The following is a 12,583-nucleotide window of genomic DNA, read 5'->3' as shown; positions in this document are numbered from 1 at the left end:
TGAGTCAGATATTAATCAGACTATTCACCTACCCGTATTTTTTCCTAATCACTCCAGTATGGGAGGGTATATGTTACATACATTGGATGTGTATAGCAGTTGCGTTTTTACCTACACAGGACTAGAGATCACAGTAAATCGGACCGACTCTTCATTGCTTTTTTTCCTAACAGCTTACATCAGACCATTTCTAAACTTACCTTAGCTAAATGTATTGTGAATTGTATTGCTACAGCTTATGCCCAATAGGGAAAACAACTTCCCTGTCCAGTAAGATCCCATTCTACCAGGTCCATGTCTACTTCGTCTGCCTTTTCTGCAGGAACTCCAGTTGATGAAATTTGTGCTGCAGCTACTTGGTCCACGGTTCACACTTTTGTGTCTAACTACAAGCTGGACATTGTTTCTAGGAACTGAGCACCCTTTGGTTCTGTGGTGCTCAGGCATAACCTTCCATAGTGTCCTCCTGGGGTTTTATGCTGCTGGGGACTCTGACCTATTCATGATGCATAGTGAAATGGACAACATCAGATAAGAACTTATGTACTTACCATAACTTGGCATCTCTGTTGTTCTATTTCACTATGCATTACATCCTACCCTACTTCCCCCTTCCTTTTACAACTGAGATCGATATGGAGGCTGAGGGAACCCACTGGTTCCTAGTTGGGCTCCTTTTGGCTGTTTTCTGTACTATCTAACTATTTTTGGATAATCTTCATATGACATCTGGCCGAGTCGGATACAAGGATGGATCTGAAGACCCATTTGTGATGCATAGTGAAATAGGACAACACAGATGCCAGATTATGGTAAGTACATGAGTTCTAATTCAATAATTCTTTTTCACATTCTAATGGTATCATATATACACTTGCTAGATGTGCTATCTTGCCTAATATTACTGAATTAATTAAACATGTTTTTCCTATATGTAAATTTAAATGTTCTCCAAAATATACAAATGTTCTTTATTTTAAGTATCATAACATTCCATTGTGTTACTCTGTGTTGCTCATTACCAGACCTTATTCCCAGAATTTCTGTTTCTTTATTAAACTGAATAGCTCTTATTTTTCCTAAGAATCCTAGTCTCGTTTCCTCTTTTTCTCTTTAATACTCAAACCTAACACTCTTAATTCTTTGTCAAGTGTTTTAATATCTATATTCATCCATTCTTTATTTTTTATAACTAATACTGGATTGCCCACATAAGAAAACATTACTGGAATCTGAATTCCCCCTGGTATACAATATTTAGCTTCCTCCAATACTAAATTTATCATGGTAACTACTGCATTCATAATTAATGCAAATAGAATACGACTTGCTAAACATCTTTGTTTAATACTACTTTTTATTTCTATTATCTCATTTTACCAGCCATTAACCACTAATTTCACTTTATTTTTCTTATATACTGATTTCAAAATATTGATTATCTTGTTACATATATTGTATTCTTGCAGAATTTCCCATAATGCTTCATGCTGTATATTATCAAATGCTTTACTTACATCCTCTACTAATATTTTTAATTCTGTTTTTTATGTATTACATCATCTACCAATTCTCTTATTATTATTAAAAGTTCTTGACTTCCTTTTTCTTTTATTCCAAAAATTGTTTTCATTCTGTAGCTTGTTTCCCCTACTTACTATTCTTTTTTTCTACAATCTTCATAGAAATCTTATAATCAACGTTGTTTAACACTAATGGTCTTCAGTTTTTTTATGTCTGCTCTTTCCCCCTTTTTCCATATAAATTTCATTGCATCCATACATATTTTTTCATCATTTACTGCTTTTTCAAACCATTCAGCATCTCAAAAATATTATTTTTGCCATTCTTGCATATCCTTATACATTAGACATTCAGGTCCATCTAAACCTGTAGCTGCTTCTACATTTACTGTTTTTAACACATTTTTAATTCTGTCATTGTAATCTTTCCTTCTACTCTCTTATTATCTTCTTCAGTTAATTTTATAAGTTACATTTATGCTTCCTTATAGTTTCACATATGGAACAAGTTTTCAAATATGTCTCTTAACTGTCTGCATTATTTCTTTGTGTGTGTTAACTATGCTTCTTTCATCATTCATTAACTCTCTCATTGCTCTTATCTTTTCTTTAACCACTTTACTTAAGTATGGTGCTGCTACTTCTTTTCTTCCTTGTAAAAAATATCTTTGAATAACATTTTTTTTAATTTCTCTTGGCTCATTTCATACAGCTTTTTTATTTTGCTAGAAACTATTATTTATTATGTATTATGTTTCTAAAGACATGGCCACTGATTTCTTCATATTTTCAACTTTCTTGCATTATGTTTGTCCTTTGCCATTCCAATACCTCTTTTCTATATTTTTCTTTTGATTAATCCATCAGCTTGTCCAATTTTTATAAAATCATCTTATGTTTATATGATCTAACCTTAGTTGATATATTATTTATTTCAAATACTCATTTAAATCTTCAACTATATAGAGATATTTCTAAATAAGAGCAATGCTGTTTCTCAGCTCCCCCCACTAATTAACTGGTGTTATTCACAGTTTGCAAAGGAATTCTTGGTAACTTTTTTTAACTGGCCCTAGTTAACTATGCTTATTTCATCATTCATTAACTCTCTCATTGCTCTTATCTTTTCTTTAACCACTTTACTTAAGTATGGTGCTGCTACTTCTTTTCTTCCTTGTAAAAAATATCTTTGAATAACATTTTTTTTAATTTCTCTTGGCTCATTTCATACAGCTTTTTTATTTTGCTAGAAACTATTATTTATTATGTATTATGTTTCTAAAGACATGGCCACTGATTTCTTCATATTTTCAACTTTCTTGCATTATGTTTGTCCTTTGCCATTCCAATACCTCTTTTCTATATTTTTCTTTTGATTAATCCATCAGCTTGTCCAATTTTTATAAAATCATCTTATGTTTATATGATCTAACCTTAGTTGATATATTATTTATTTCAAATACTCATTTAAATCTTCAACTATATAGAGATATTTCTAAATAAGAGCAATGCTGTTTCTCAGCTCCCCCCACTAATTAACTGGTGTTATTCACAGTTTGCAAAGGAATTCTTGGTAACTTTTTTTAACTGGCCCTAGCCAAGAACTTTTAAAAGTCCAACAGAACAGAAAACTTAAAACAAAACAAATGTAATACTATAATAAGATACAAAATGGAAGTGATCAAACCTTAAGTGAAGAGCTTCAATTAAAAATAAAATGCAGTCAGAGATCAGCAATATTCAGAGCAAGCAGTCCAATAAGCAGACCAAACAAACACTTCAGCTAAATAGAGATATTTCTAAATAAAAGAGCAATGCTGCTTCTCAGCTCCCCCACTAATTCATTAATTATTTTTATATCTCTACCTATTTTATATAGATTATTTTTAATCTGTATCCAAATTGTTAAATGGTCTGAAAAACCTGTAATTTTAACTCCTTGGTGTAATATCCTTAGAATCTCTGATATGATAAAGTAGTCAATTTCTGTTTTCAAATTTTTCCTTTTATATGCCCGTTTGTTTTTCCATTAGTACATTTTACCATTTTAAACATTTCTGAAATGACCTTTACATCTGCCCCTTCTTTTCTCCTCTGTCTTAAATCACAGTTAATGTCTCCCACTACTATTACTTGCATATTGACACTAACATAATCGGGTATTTTCCTAAACATGATCCTTTCTGTTTCTGTAAAGTGTATGCATAAAGTGTAATTACCCTTTATATTTGGTTCTTCCATCTTATGTTTGATACTATTCTACTTCTTCCTAATACTACTAATGTGTAATCCAGAATTTCTGTACATTCTTTACATAAAATTGCTATACCTGAGCAATTTTCTTCTCCTACATTCCATAAAACTTTGCCTTTCCATCATCTATTTACTTGTATTCTTTCTTCCTCTGTTGTTATTCTTCTGTTTATTAATGTTATGTTATCCATATTAACAATCTGCACCATTCTAACACTCCTAACCTTCACTGAACATTCTTTATACTATTCACGTTTATGGCAAGGATTCTCACTTTGTGGAAAAGGTTGTATTACCTTTTCCTTTTTTGTTTCCTCCTATCCCTGTGTTTTTAAATTTGCACGTTCTATCTTTCAATTTCTTTCCAATAGAATTTCTTTTACTTTTAACCCTTATCCATTTATCTCCCCTTCATCACTTGAATTACTTAACTCTTCTAACTCTTCTTTTTTTCTCTCATATATTCTTTCGTTTCCATTCTTATATATTCCTCATTGTTATTTTCATTTTGTGTGTCTTCTATGTTATTTACTAAAACAATCTTTCTTTCTTGGCCTACTTTTGTTTCTTGTGTGTGAGTCTCTTTAACATCACATTCCGTTCATTAATGCCCTATTCTTTCACATTTTATATATTTTAGCTCCCATATTTTTGCTTCTTGACCAACATTGCCACAAATGAAGCATTTCTTTTTTGTCACAACTATTAATTAAATGATCACTTTTACCACACAAAAAACATGTCTTTGGTTGTCCCCATTATCTAACAATCTCTTATTCCCCTCCACATTAATTATACTAGGCAAATACATTATTTTGTCACTTTGCATTTTCAATACAACACCACATTCCCATCCCCAGTCCATAAACCTTTATTGCCATATATCTTTGTAATATCCATTACATCTCTACACACAGTTTTAAATAGTATTTTAGATTGTCTCTTTCAACTTCAGTACAAATTATATGACTGCTCTTTTTTTAGCTTCTCTATTAAATGCTAGTACAACATAAGTTACAAGGATTCATTATTTATTTTTTCATATTGTTCTAAGAATTTTCCATATACTGCACTTCCTCAAAAAACATGTCACAAAAAGTATCTTTGTTAATACAGATAAATGGTCTTTACCCAGTGGTGAAATGATGCTGTTCCATACTTCATACCTGTCCAGTTCCTTTTCTGTTTTGTTACTTGTTCTTACCCAATGCTTTCTTCTTACTTCTGTTTTCTTCTCTTCTCTTCTTTCACCTTCTCTTACTGTTTGTGCATACAATTTCTCTTCTTCTTTCCTTATTTCTTGAACAACTTCTTCTTGTATTCTGTCCATTATTTCACCCTACAACACTGCCTTTTCACTCTCCTGTTCACTCTGTTCAATTAGCTCTTTTAAATAAACATCCCCCCCCCCCCGACTAGAAGGTTGTAACAATACCTCAGGTGTTGTAGCATCTGTTGCAAAGCAAATACATTTTTCTGAAATAACTCCTCCGAATCCATAATATCTACTTTGACTCCTTCTTTTTGCCTTTTATCCAACTCTCCTCTTTCTTTTCTCCCTTCTTCATTCTCTGCACTCCACTTAACATCTGACTCATTATTTAACGTATCTAACCTTTCTGCTCTTCAGTTAACAGCTTCATTCATCTCCAAAGCCTGGAAAACATGTTCTTTCTCCTCTATGTTTGATTTTCTACTTCCTGTTCTCCAGGCTGCCTCCGTGCACAGACAGGAAGTCAGGAAGCATAATAGTGAATAATGTCCCCATACGCAAAGAATATGAGTAAGATCCCCAATGCCCGGGCCAAATTTCCCTTAGTAGTATAATACCACCTCGGGTCTCCCCTGAAGAGAGGCTACTAGCCTAGTGGGGCTAACTCCATCAACAAAGGAATTCTGTCCTAGTTCAGAACAAAATGTTTCCTATCAACACATGAAGGTTGAAAGAAAACAAATGCCCTTGGCTCACTTATTCTCTTAAAATTCAGCTGTGGAGTGACTGGAAAAAAAAGAATGAGACTATAAAAAAAAATCAAAATTTCTAAATGCATAAAAGGCAATATATTATTGAAATTAATGCTATCCATAGATTAATGGAGGACAGAGTCACAAAAGACATATTATGACCACCTTAGTATGGGCTCACTAAATTCTGTAGCCACCTCTCCTGCCTTGGGGACTTTGGAGGATGTTTTCACTGCAGCACCATATTCACCAGATTCTCAACCCCCCTGCTCCTAAGAAAGAGGACAGATTCCACAAGGTGCCAGATTCACACATGATTCTTTATAAGAATCCTCTAGCAAACACTGCTATAATTTCCTTGGATGGAGAAGAATCTTTAAATCATTTTCTTCAGTCAGTCCTATCCCAAATGATAAAGATAGGTGCTTTTGACAGGTTTGGTAAGAAAGTCTATGTATCCTCCACTTTGGTTTTCAGAGCAATACATTGCCATACACATATCAAAATAGTTTTTTATATATATTGTTAGCATGCAACAATCTTTAACTAACCTTCTTAATTTAGATGCTGAAACTAATTTGCTGTGAATGGTTAATTCAGCTTCCCATGTCACTAAGCACTCTATTCCTTGCTGTTGACATTGCTTCCAGAGCTGCCAGTACTAGAAATGTCATATGTAGGAATGCTTGGATGATGTTTCAGAACTTCCCAGAAGATGTGAAGGCTCAGCTTTTAAATGCTCTCCTTGATAATAATTTTCTGCTTGGAAATTCATCGGCTGAAATTCTCAAGAAAAATCAAACTGATGTAGGATGTCAAGCAACTCTTTTTATCTCTAATTGCCAGGTACTAAAGAAATTATCCCACCAACCCAGAGTCTTTCTTTTGAAAGTCATTTAATCTTACCCAACAAAAATTGTTCAAGCAGCAGTATAGTAGAAAATGGCAAGCTGGCACAAAAAAGAAAGGAGATGGATCTCTAGGACCCTCCTTTTTTCAAAAGAAAAAAATGACAGTCTTTGACTTTCAACTCTCCTCTCCCTGCCCCACCCAGGCCTACTTCCCCAAATTGCAGACATTCCTTCCCACTGTCTTCCACTTTGGAAATCAATAACCTCAGATTCTTGGGTTGTAAAAATAATTTGCCATAGTTACAAGCTGAGGTGGGCACACCATCCCATTCAGTCTGGGATTGCTATTCCTTCAAGAAAACAAATTAATCTTTTCGTTTAAATTATTTCAGATCTGCTGTCTCTGGGTAAGAGATCCAATGCCCATTTCTCAGCAAGTGAAAGGCTTTTTCCTTGGGACTTTTTCTGGTCCTCAGAAGAAAAGGCACTTGAAGGATCATTTTAGACTTTTCAAAACTGAGCACCTTTCTGGTAGTAACAAAATTCAAAATGCTGATTTAACATAACCCTCTTTCCTCTAGTGTCACCCTGATTTTTCCTATTCACTCCAGATGTCTACTTACTCATTTCAATTCACAAAAATACAAATATTTCCTAAGATTCTTTGCATTGGGACTACACTTTAAGTTTGCATCGTTACCCTTTGAACTTTCTTCCCATAAAAGAGTCTTCCCCAAGTGCCTTGCCCCAGTTATAACCTTTTGCTGACTCCAAGGTATTTGCGTGTACCCCTGTTTGAATGACTGCTTTATCCCAGGCAAGATATTCTGGCATCTCTTATGTTTACCATGCATTTATTCTCTAACCTGGTCTTCAAGCGAAATCTGAAAAAAATTCCTTGATACCTACCCACAGGATAGTCATTTTAGCTTGCTTTCATAATACATCTCCGATGACAGCCATCATGCTTCCAGAAAAAGCGCTTTCTTAGTCACTCTACTCATCCCATATTAGATCCATTGTTGAGTACAATACCCCCTTTGGCATGTACCTAACCAGGAATTTCCAACAGTTGGAATGCTGTGAAAGTTTCTGCACCAGGAGAATACCTTGTCCTACACAGATCATCTTAAGGCCCTGTTTTTGTACTCAGTCTCCTACAAGTTACTGAGAGGCAATATATGCCTAGTATGTAAGACATCCTCAGATGCTGCTCTGATGGATCTTTTGAACATCTTCAAAATAAACAGCACCAAAACCACTAAATTCAAGAACTTGATCTTTGCCCAAGACATAAATAGAACAAGCGGGAGAGACCGACATGTGTCTCAAAGGACCCATGAGCTATGAAATAAGCTCCCCATCCACATAAAGCAAAGTTCATCCCTGACCCTATTCAAATGAAACCTTGATCATTTGATGGGAAATCGCAAATTCACCTCCATTCTGGCCCCCATGTCTCTGATGGAGAGAGGTTGACAGTAAGTAAATTAATCCCCAACTAACATACCCCTCTCCCCAGATAAGCCTTTAGCAACTGCCTTACTAACATACCCCACCATACTAGTGTCCAAAGTACCCAGGGGCAAAACTAGGTTGGGTTGCATGGCTAGGCATGTAAAGATACTGGTGGTAATTAGCCTAGTATAAATCTATGAACCTCTGAACCTGTCACTTTCTGAATTTGTCCCATCAAAACATGTCTACAGCAAGAGAATTTCTGAGGATTCTAAATTTTATGGCCTCATCCATTCATAGTTCTATTTGCCAGACTGTATGAGGAAAATTCAGTGATTTCTCCAACCTATTTGGGCCCAACATCTGTATCCTTTAACCTTTCCCATTTCTATTCCCAATTTTATAAAGAAAGTACTCAGTTAATGGGCCACCAAGTCCTTTGTAATCCAGGTCTTCATCTTTCTATCCTCATACTCCCTCTCGGTCAGTCACCATAGACCCTTGGCACTTAGCTTGGGGATGGTGTCTCAAGGAAAAACTGGTAAAACACAAAATTCTAGAGGCTCCAAAACCAAAACAAATCCAAGGCAGAACGTCACGAGCAGCAACTGTTTTATTTCGTAAAAAACACTTAAAAACAAAACAAAAAATCCATGTATATGAAGCGCTTTCGTCTCTTATTGGAACTTCATCAGATTATAAAAACAGTTAAGTTACAAAACTTTTTTACACACATCCGTACCTCTCCACTGTACAGATTTTCACAGAATGTTCAGATTTTTGCTTCATACTTTTGGTCCATTTTTCATAAAATTGTGTTTTTTCTTGCAAATTAATGACATATCATTAAAGATTGATATTAGAAAATAATGACAGGCATTTGAGGTTTTGACTTCATATCCTTCAGAAAATCCATGCTAATGCAAAACCTGTTATTCTCTCAACTTTTTATGTGTGTAAGCGCAATATTTAAAAATTGTCCCTATGTTTGGGCCATTGTACCACTTTTACGTACGGCTTTGTCCAGATGTTTTGCTCTAAGAGGTTGAGAAGTATGCACACATCCATGAGCAATGACAATTCCTTTGATTTTTCAAGAGGGAGTGTCTCCAACCATTTTACACAAAGTAGTGTCACAATGCCATCTAGTGTTTGGAAGATTTAAGTTCACTTCATCTTAACAATGTGTAGTCTTGCAAGCCAGCTAAGCAAATTGTAAACTTTTTGTAGCGAACAAATTATGTTTTTGTATAATTAGTTTCTGTGAAAAATCTTAGATAAAAAATAAATAAAAATCAAAATCACATTAAAATGAGAAGTTAAAATCATATAAATAAAGTCACTTCAAAAACATGGTACCTAAAAATAATTCAACATTCAATGCATGCAATGAGATGGTAAAAATTTTTAAAACCAATTGTAACGGGCAATAGGGGCATTCAATTAAGGAGTATATAAAATATATGTCATACATAATTTCCTTGATGGGGCTTCAATAGGAGGAAAAAATGTGTGTTAAATGTAAAGTTCACATAAATAGTTTTATTATATAAAAAGGGAAGTGCAAACCCATAGCAAAGGGGCCAGAGGTATTATTGTGCCATTCGCCCCACCTCTGTTTCATTACCTAGTCACAGCTTTAAATTTCAAAAGGAGTGCAATGGAACAAGACTCATTAAGTCCAGTCTAACCATAGGCATTCAAAGTCAATTGCCAATATAATTCCGTTAGTTCCAATAACTGTACCCATGGACCTCCCCTCATTCCCTCCTTTAATCCTTCTATAACTACGAGCTTAAATGTGTGAATTTCCTTCTCTAAAACATGTCTTGCCAAGGTATTGTTGGGGTTCCTTTTGTTGATATTATATTGGTGTTCGTTAATTCTTTCCTTCTACTTACGCTCAGTTTTACCTATGTAAAAACATGGGCTCTGTTGGTATAATGCTGTGTAGACCACTCTCCTACAATTACAGTCAAACTTTGACCTAACTTTGAATTCATTGCCTTTAATAAGAAACCTGTCACACATTAGAATGAATTTACATTGGGAATAGAACCCACATTTCTTCATACGACATACCTTGTGCATGTTTTCTTTAGATGTGTGTTCCAAAATTTCTTCAGTTACCTAGTTCTTCTAAATGTAAAACCAGATTTGTGTTCTAACTTCTCACTCAAAGTGGGAATTTCGCAAATAATCGCTCAGTTTTTTTCAATAACCCATTTAAGTGTTCTGTGGTCCATATTAAAGGGAGTTATGAAATTCATGGAGTAATGAGGTTTGATCAAATCCCCAGTTACTTCCTCCTCCACTTCAGCCTCTACATTTTATATTGTAAAATTTATTGACCCTCCTAAGATGGGTTTATACCATCCGGTATTTGTTTTTCTCATAGCCTCCAACTTAAGTTCCTCTAGCAGTCTGTCAGGGCAAACTGTCTTACGAAATATACGCAGTAAAAGTTAACATTCATTGTGGAATTCCTCATCTGTGGTGACCATTCTAGCAGCTCTAACCAACTGCCCTTTTACCACAGATTTCTTTAGATGGAAGGGGTGGTAGCTGTTGCAATGGAGAAAGGAATATGAATAAGCATTTTTTTTAAAAGTCGTAGCTGTAAATCTGTGGTTATTCCTGTCCTTACTACAAAGGACATACAGGTAAGATATTTTCTCACTATCGAATTCATATGTAAATTTCAAAAAGTTGCTAATGTTGCTGATATAGGCATTAATGTAGATTTTAGTATAAAGATCCATAGAATAGGGAAAGACAATAGAAAGTCCAGATTATGGGCATTAAGCAACATACATTAGTCAAATGGGCAGCACAGAATTGTTTAAAAATGATGATTGTTAACATGTTTTCATTCTCAGGAACTCCTTTGTGAGGCTTCGGCATATTTGTACCAATACATGGATTCAAAGCACCAGTGTGCCCATAGACATTGATGAAGAGAGACCCATCATGCTCATGGTATGTCCTAATCCTTACTTAGCTAGCAGTGTGCGTATTTGAAACATAATAGTGCAATATACTGTCTTATCTGTGATATGCTTCATATGGCTGATAACATGAAGTATTATGTTGTTAAACTGCAGCAAGCTACCTATGTTATGATGTACAGCTATCTTCCAAACTCTGAACCAGTACTGGCATTGAAAAATAGTGGCAGAGACCTTGAAGGGAGCACCCATTTTTATTTTATGAACAGTTGATCTACAAGCATCCATATAATCAGGAATGAGGAATGTATGCTTAGGTTTAGTTTAGGGGTTTGATAATTACCCATCAGCTGTGTTAAAGACCTTGTCTTTCTGAAGTATAGCCAAACTATCCACTTATGCTGTGCTGATGAAGTCAGTAAAAAGGCTGAAACATGCATGTCCACAGCTAGGTTGGCTTTTTGAACATTTAAGAAGCCATGTAGCTGAAACACTTGATATACTTAAGGGATCATTGCATATATTCAATGGACCTCCATTACAGGAGGTTTTCAGTATCACACAGTGAAAAAAACTCTAGCTTTGCTGGGTGTTTCTTGCAGATTTTGCTGAATGGATATATATTTGTACACACACACACACACACACACACACACACACACACACACACACACACACACACCCTTTTCGAATTTTTGCACATGGGGTCAGGGTGTCACTTCAACATTAACAATCATCTAGAGCTAAGGTTTACACCACTGGGTGACTAGCCCTGCCTTGGTAATTCTTCCACACCACACACTTGCATGCACGCTCACATCTAGGGCCAATTTAAGGTCTATATCATATGAGCAAATCACACAAATTGCGAACGCTCATAATATCGAATGTACCGGACCTCAAAGTGCTTTTTCTGAGATTGTGGTACAGTGAAGAATGGGATATTTGCCCTTTTCTCATTGTAGTGCGATCTCAGAGTTGGAATATATATTTAGCGGGGGGGTGTGGGGTGGCGCAGCCCCCCACAATAGGAAGTTTGAGGTCCGATACATTCGATATTCTTTGCAATGAGGGAGGAAACCAGAGCACCTGGAGGAGACCCACGCAAACACAGGGAAGACATGCAGGATCTGCTGAAGGCACCCCCAACCAAGAATTGAACTGGCGAGCCTCTTGCTGTGAGGCAACAATGCTATCCAATGCATCACTGTGCCACACGTAATATATATATATATATATATGTGTGTGTGTGTGTGTGTGTGTGTGTGTGTGTGTGTGTATATGTATATATATATATATATATATATATATATATATAAATATATGTATATATATATATATATTTTCCGTACACGCATGTGTGTATATCTATCTATATACGTGATCTACAAATTACTACTGATTGCTATTTTTATACCCTAGATGTTCAGTCACTATATACAAGTAGTCTACACCAAGGGGCGCTACTAGCAGTTAAATTTTGGTTACTAGAATCTGGGTTTTATTCATCTGAGGAATGTGAACTATTAATGTTAGTGAAAACAGTTCTAGAGCACAATGCTTTTTGCTATGATAAGCAATGCTG

The 12,583-nt window shown here is 35.3% G+C and overlaps 1 protein-coding gene across 1 annotated transcript in view; it reads left to right on the top strand.

Moving 5' to 3' along the window:
* ITPR3 (inositol 1,4,5-trisphosphate receptor type 3) overlaps nucleotides 1-12,583 on the top strand; it is a 2,403,054-nt gene that overhangs the window by 1,101,301 nt on the left and 1,289,170 nt on the right. Inside the window, exon 12 of the mRNA XM_044076491.1 lies at nucleotides 10,930-11,029. Within this exon, the coding sequence (XP_043932426.1) occupies nucleotides 10,930-11,029 (100 nt within the window). The remainder of the gene's footprint in view (nucleotides 1-10,929; nucleotides 11,030-12,583) is intronic.

Source organism: Protopterus annectens, chromosome 7.part0 (assembly GCF_019279795.1).
Source record: "Protopterus annectens isolate FY-2018-M chromosome 7.part0, PAN1.0, whole genome shotgun sequence".
Classification (NCBI taxonomy): Eukaryota; Metazoa; Chordata; order Ceratodontiformes; family Protopteridae; genus Protopterus; species Protopterus annectens.
The sequence above is the reverse complement of the archived record's forward strand: the minus strand, read 5'-3'. Positions and strand labels throughout refer to the sequence as shown.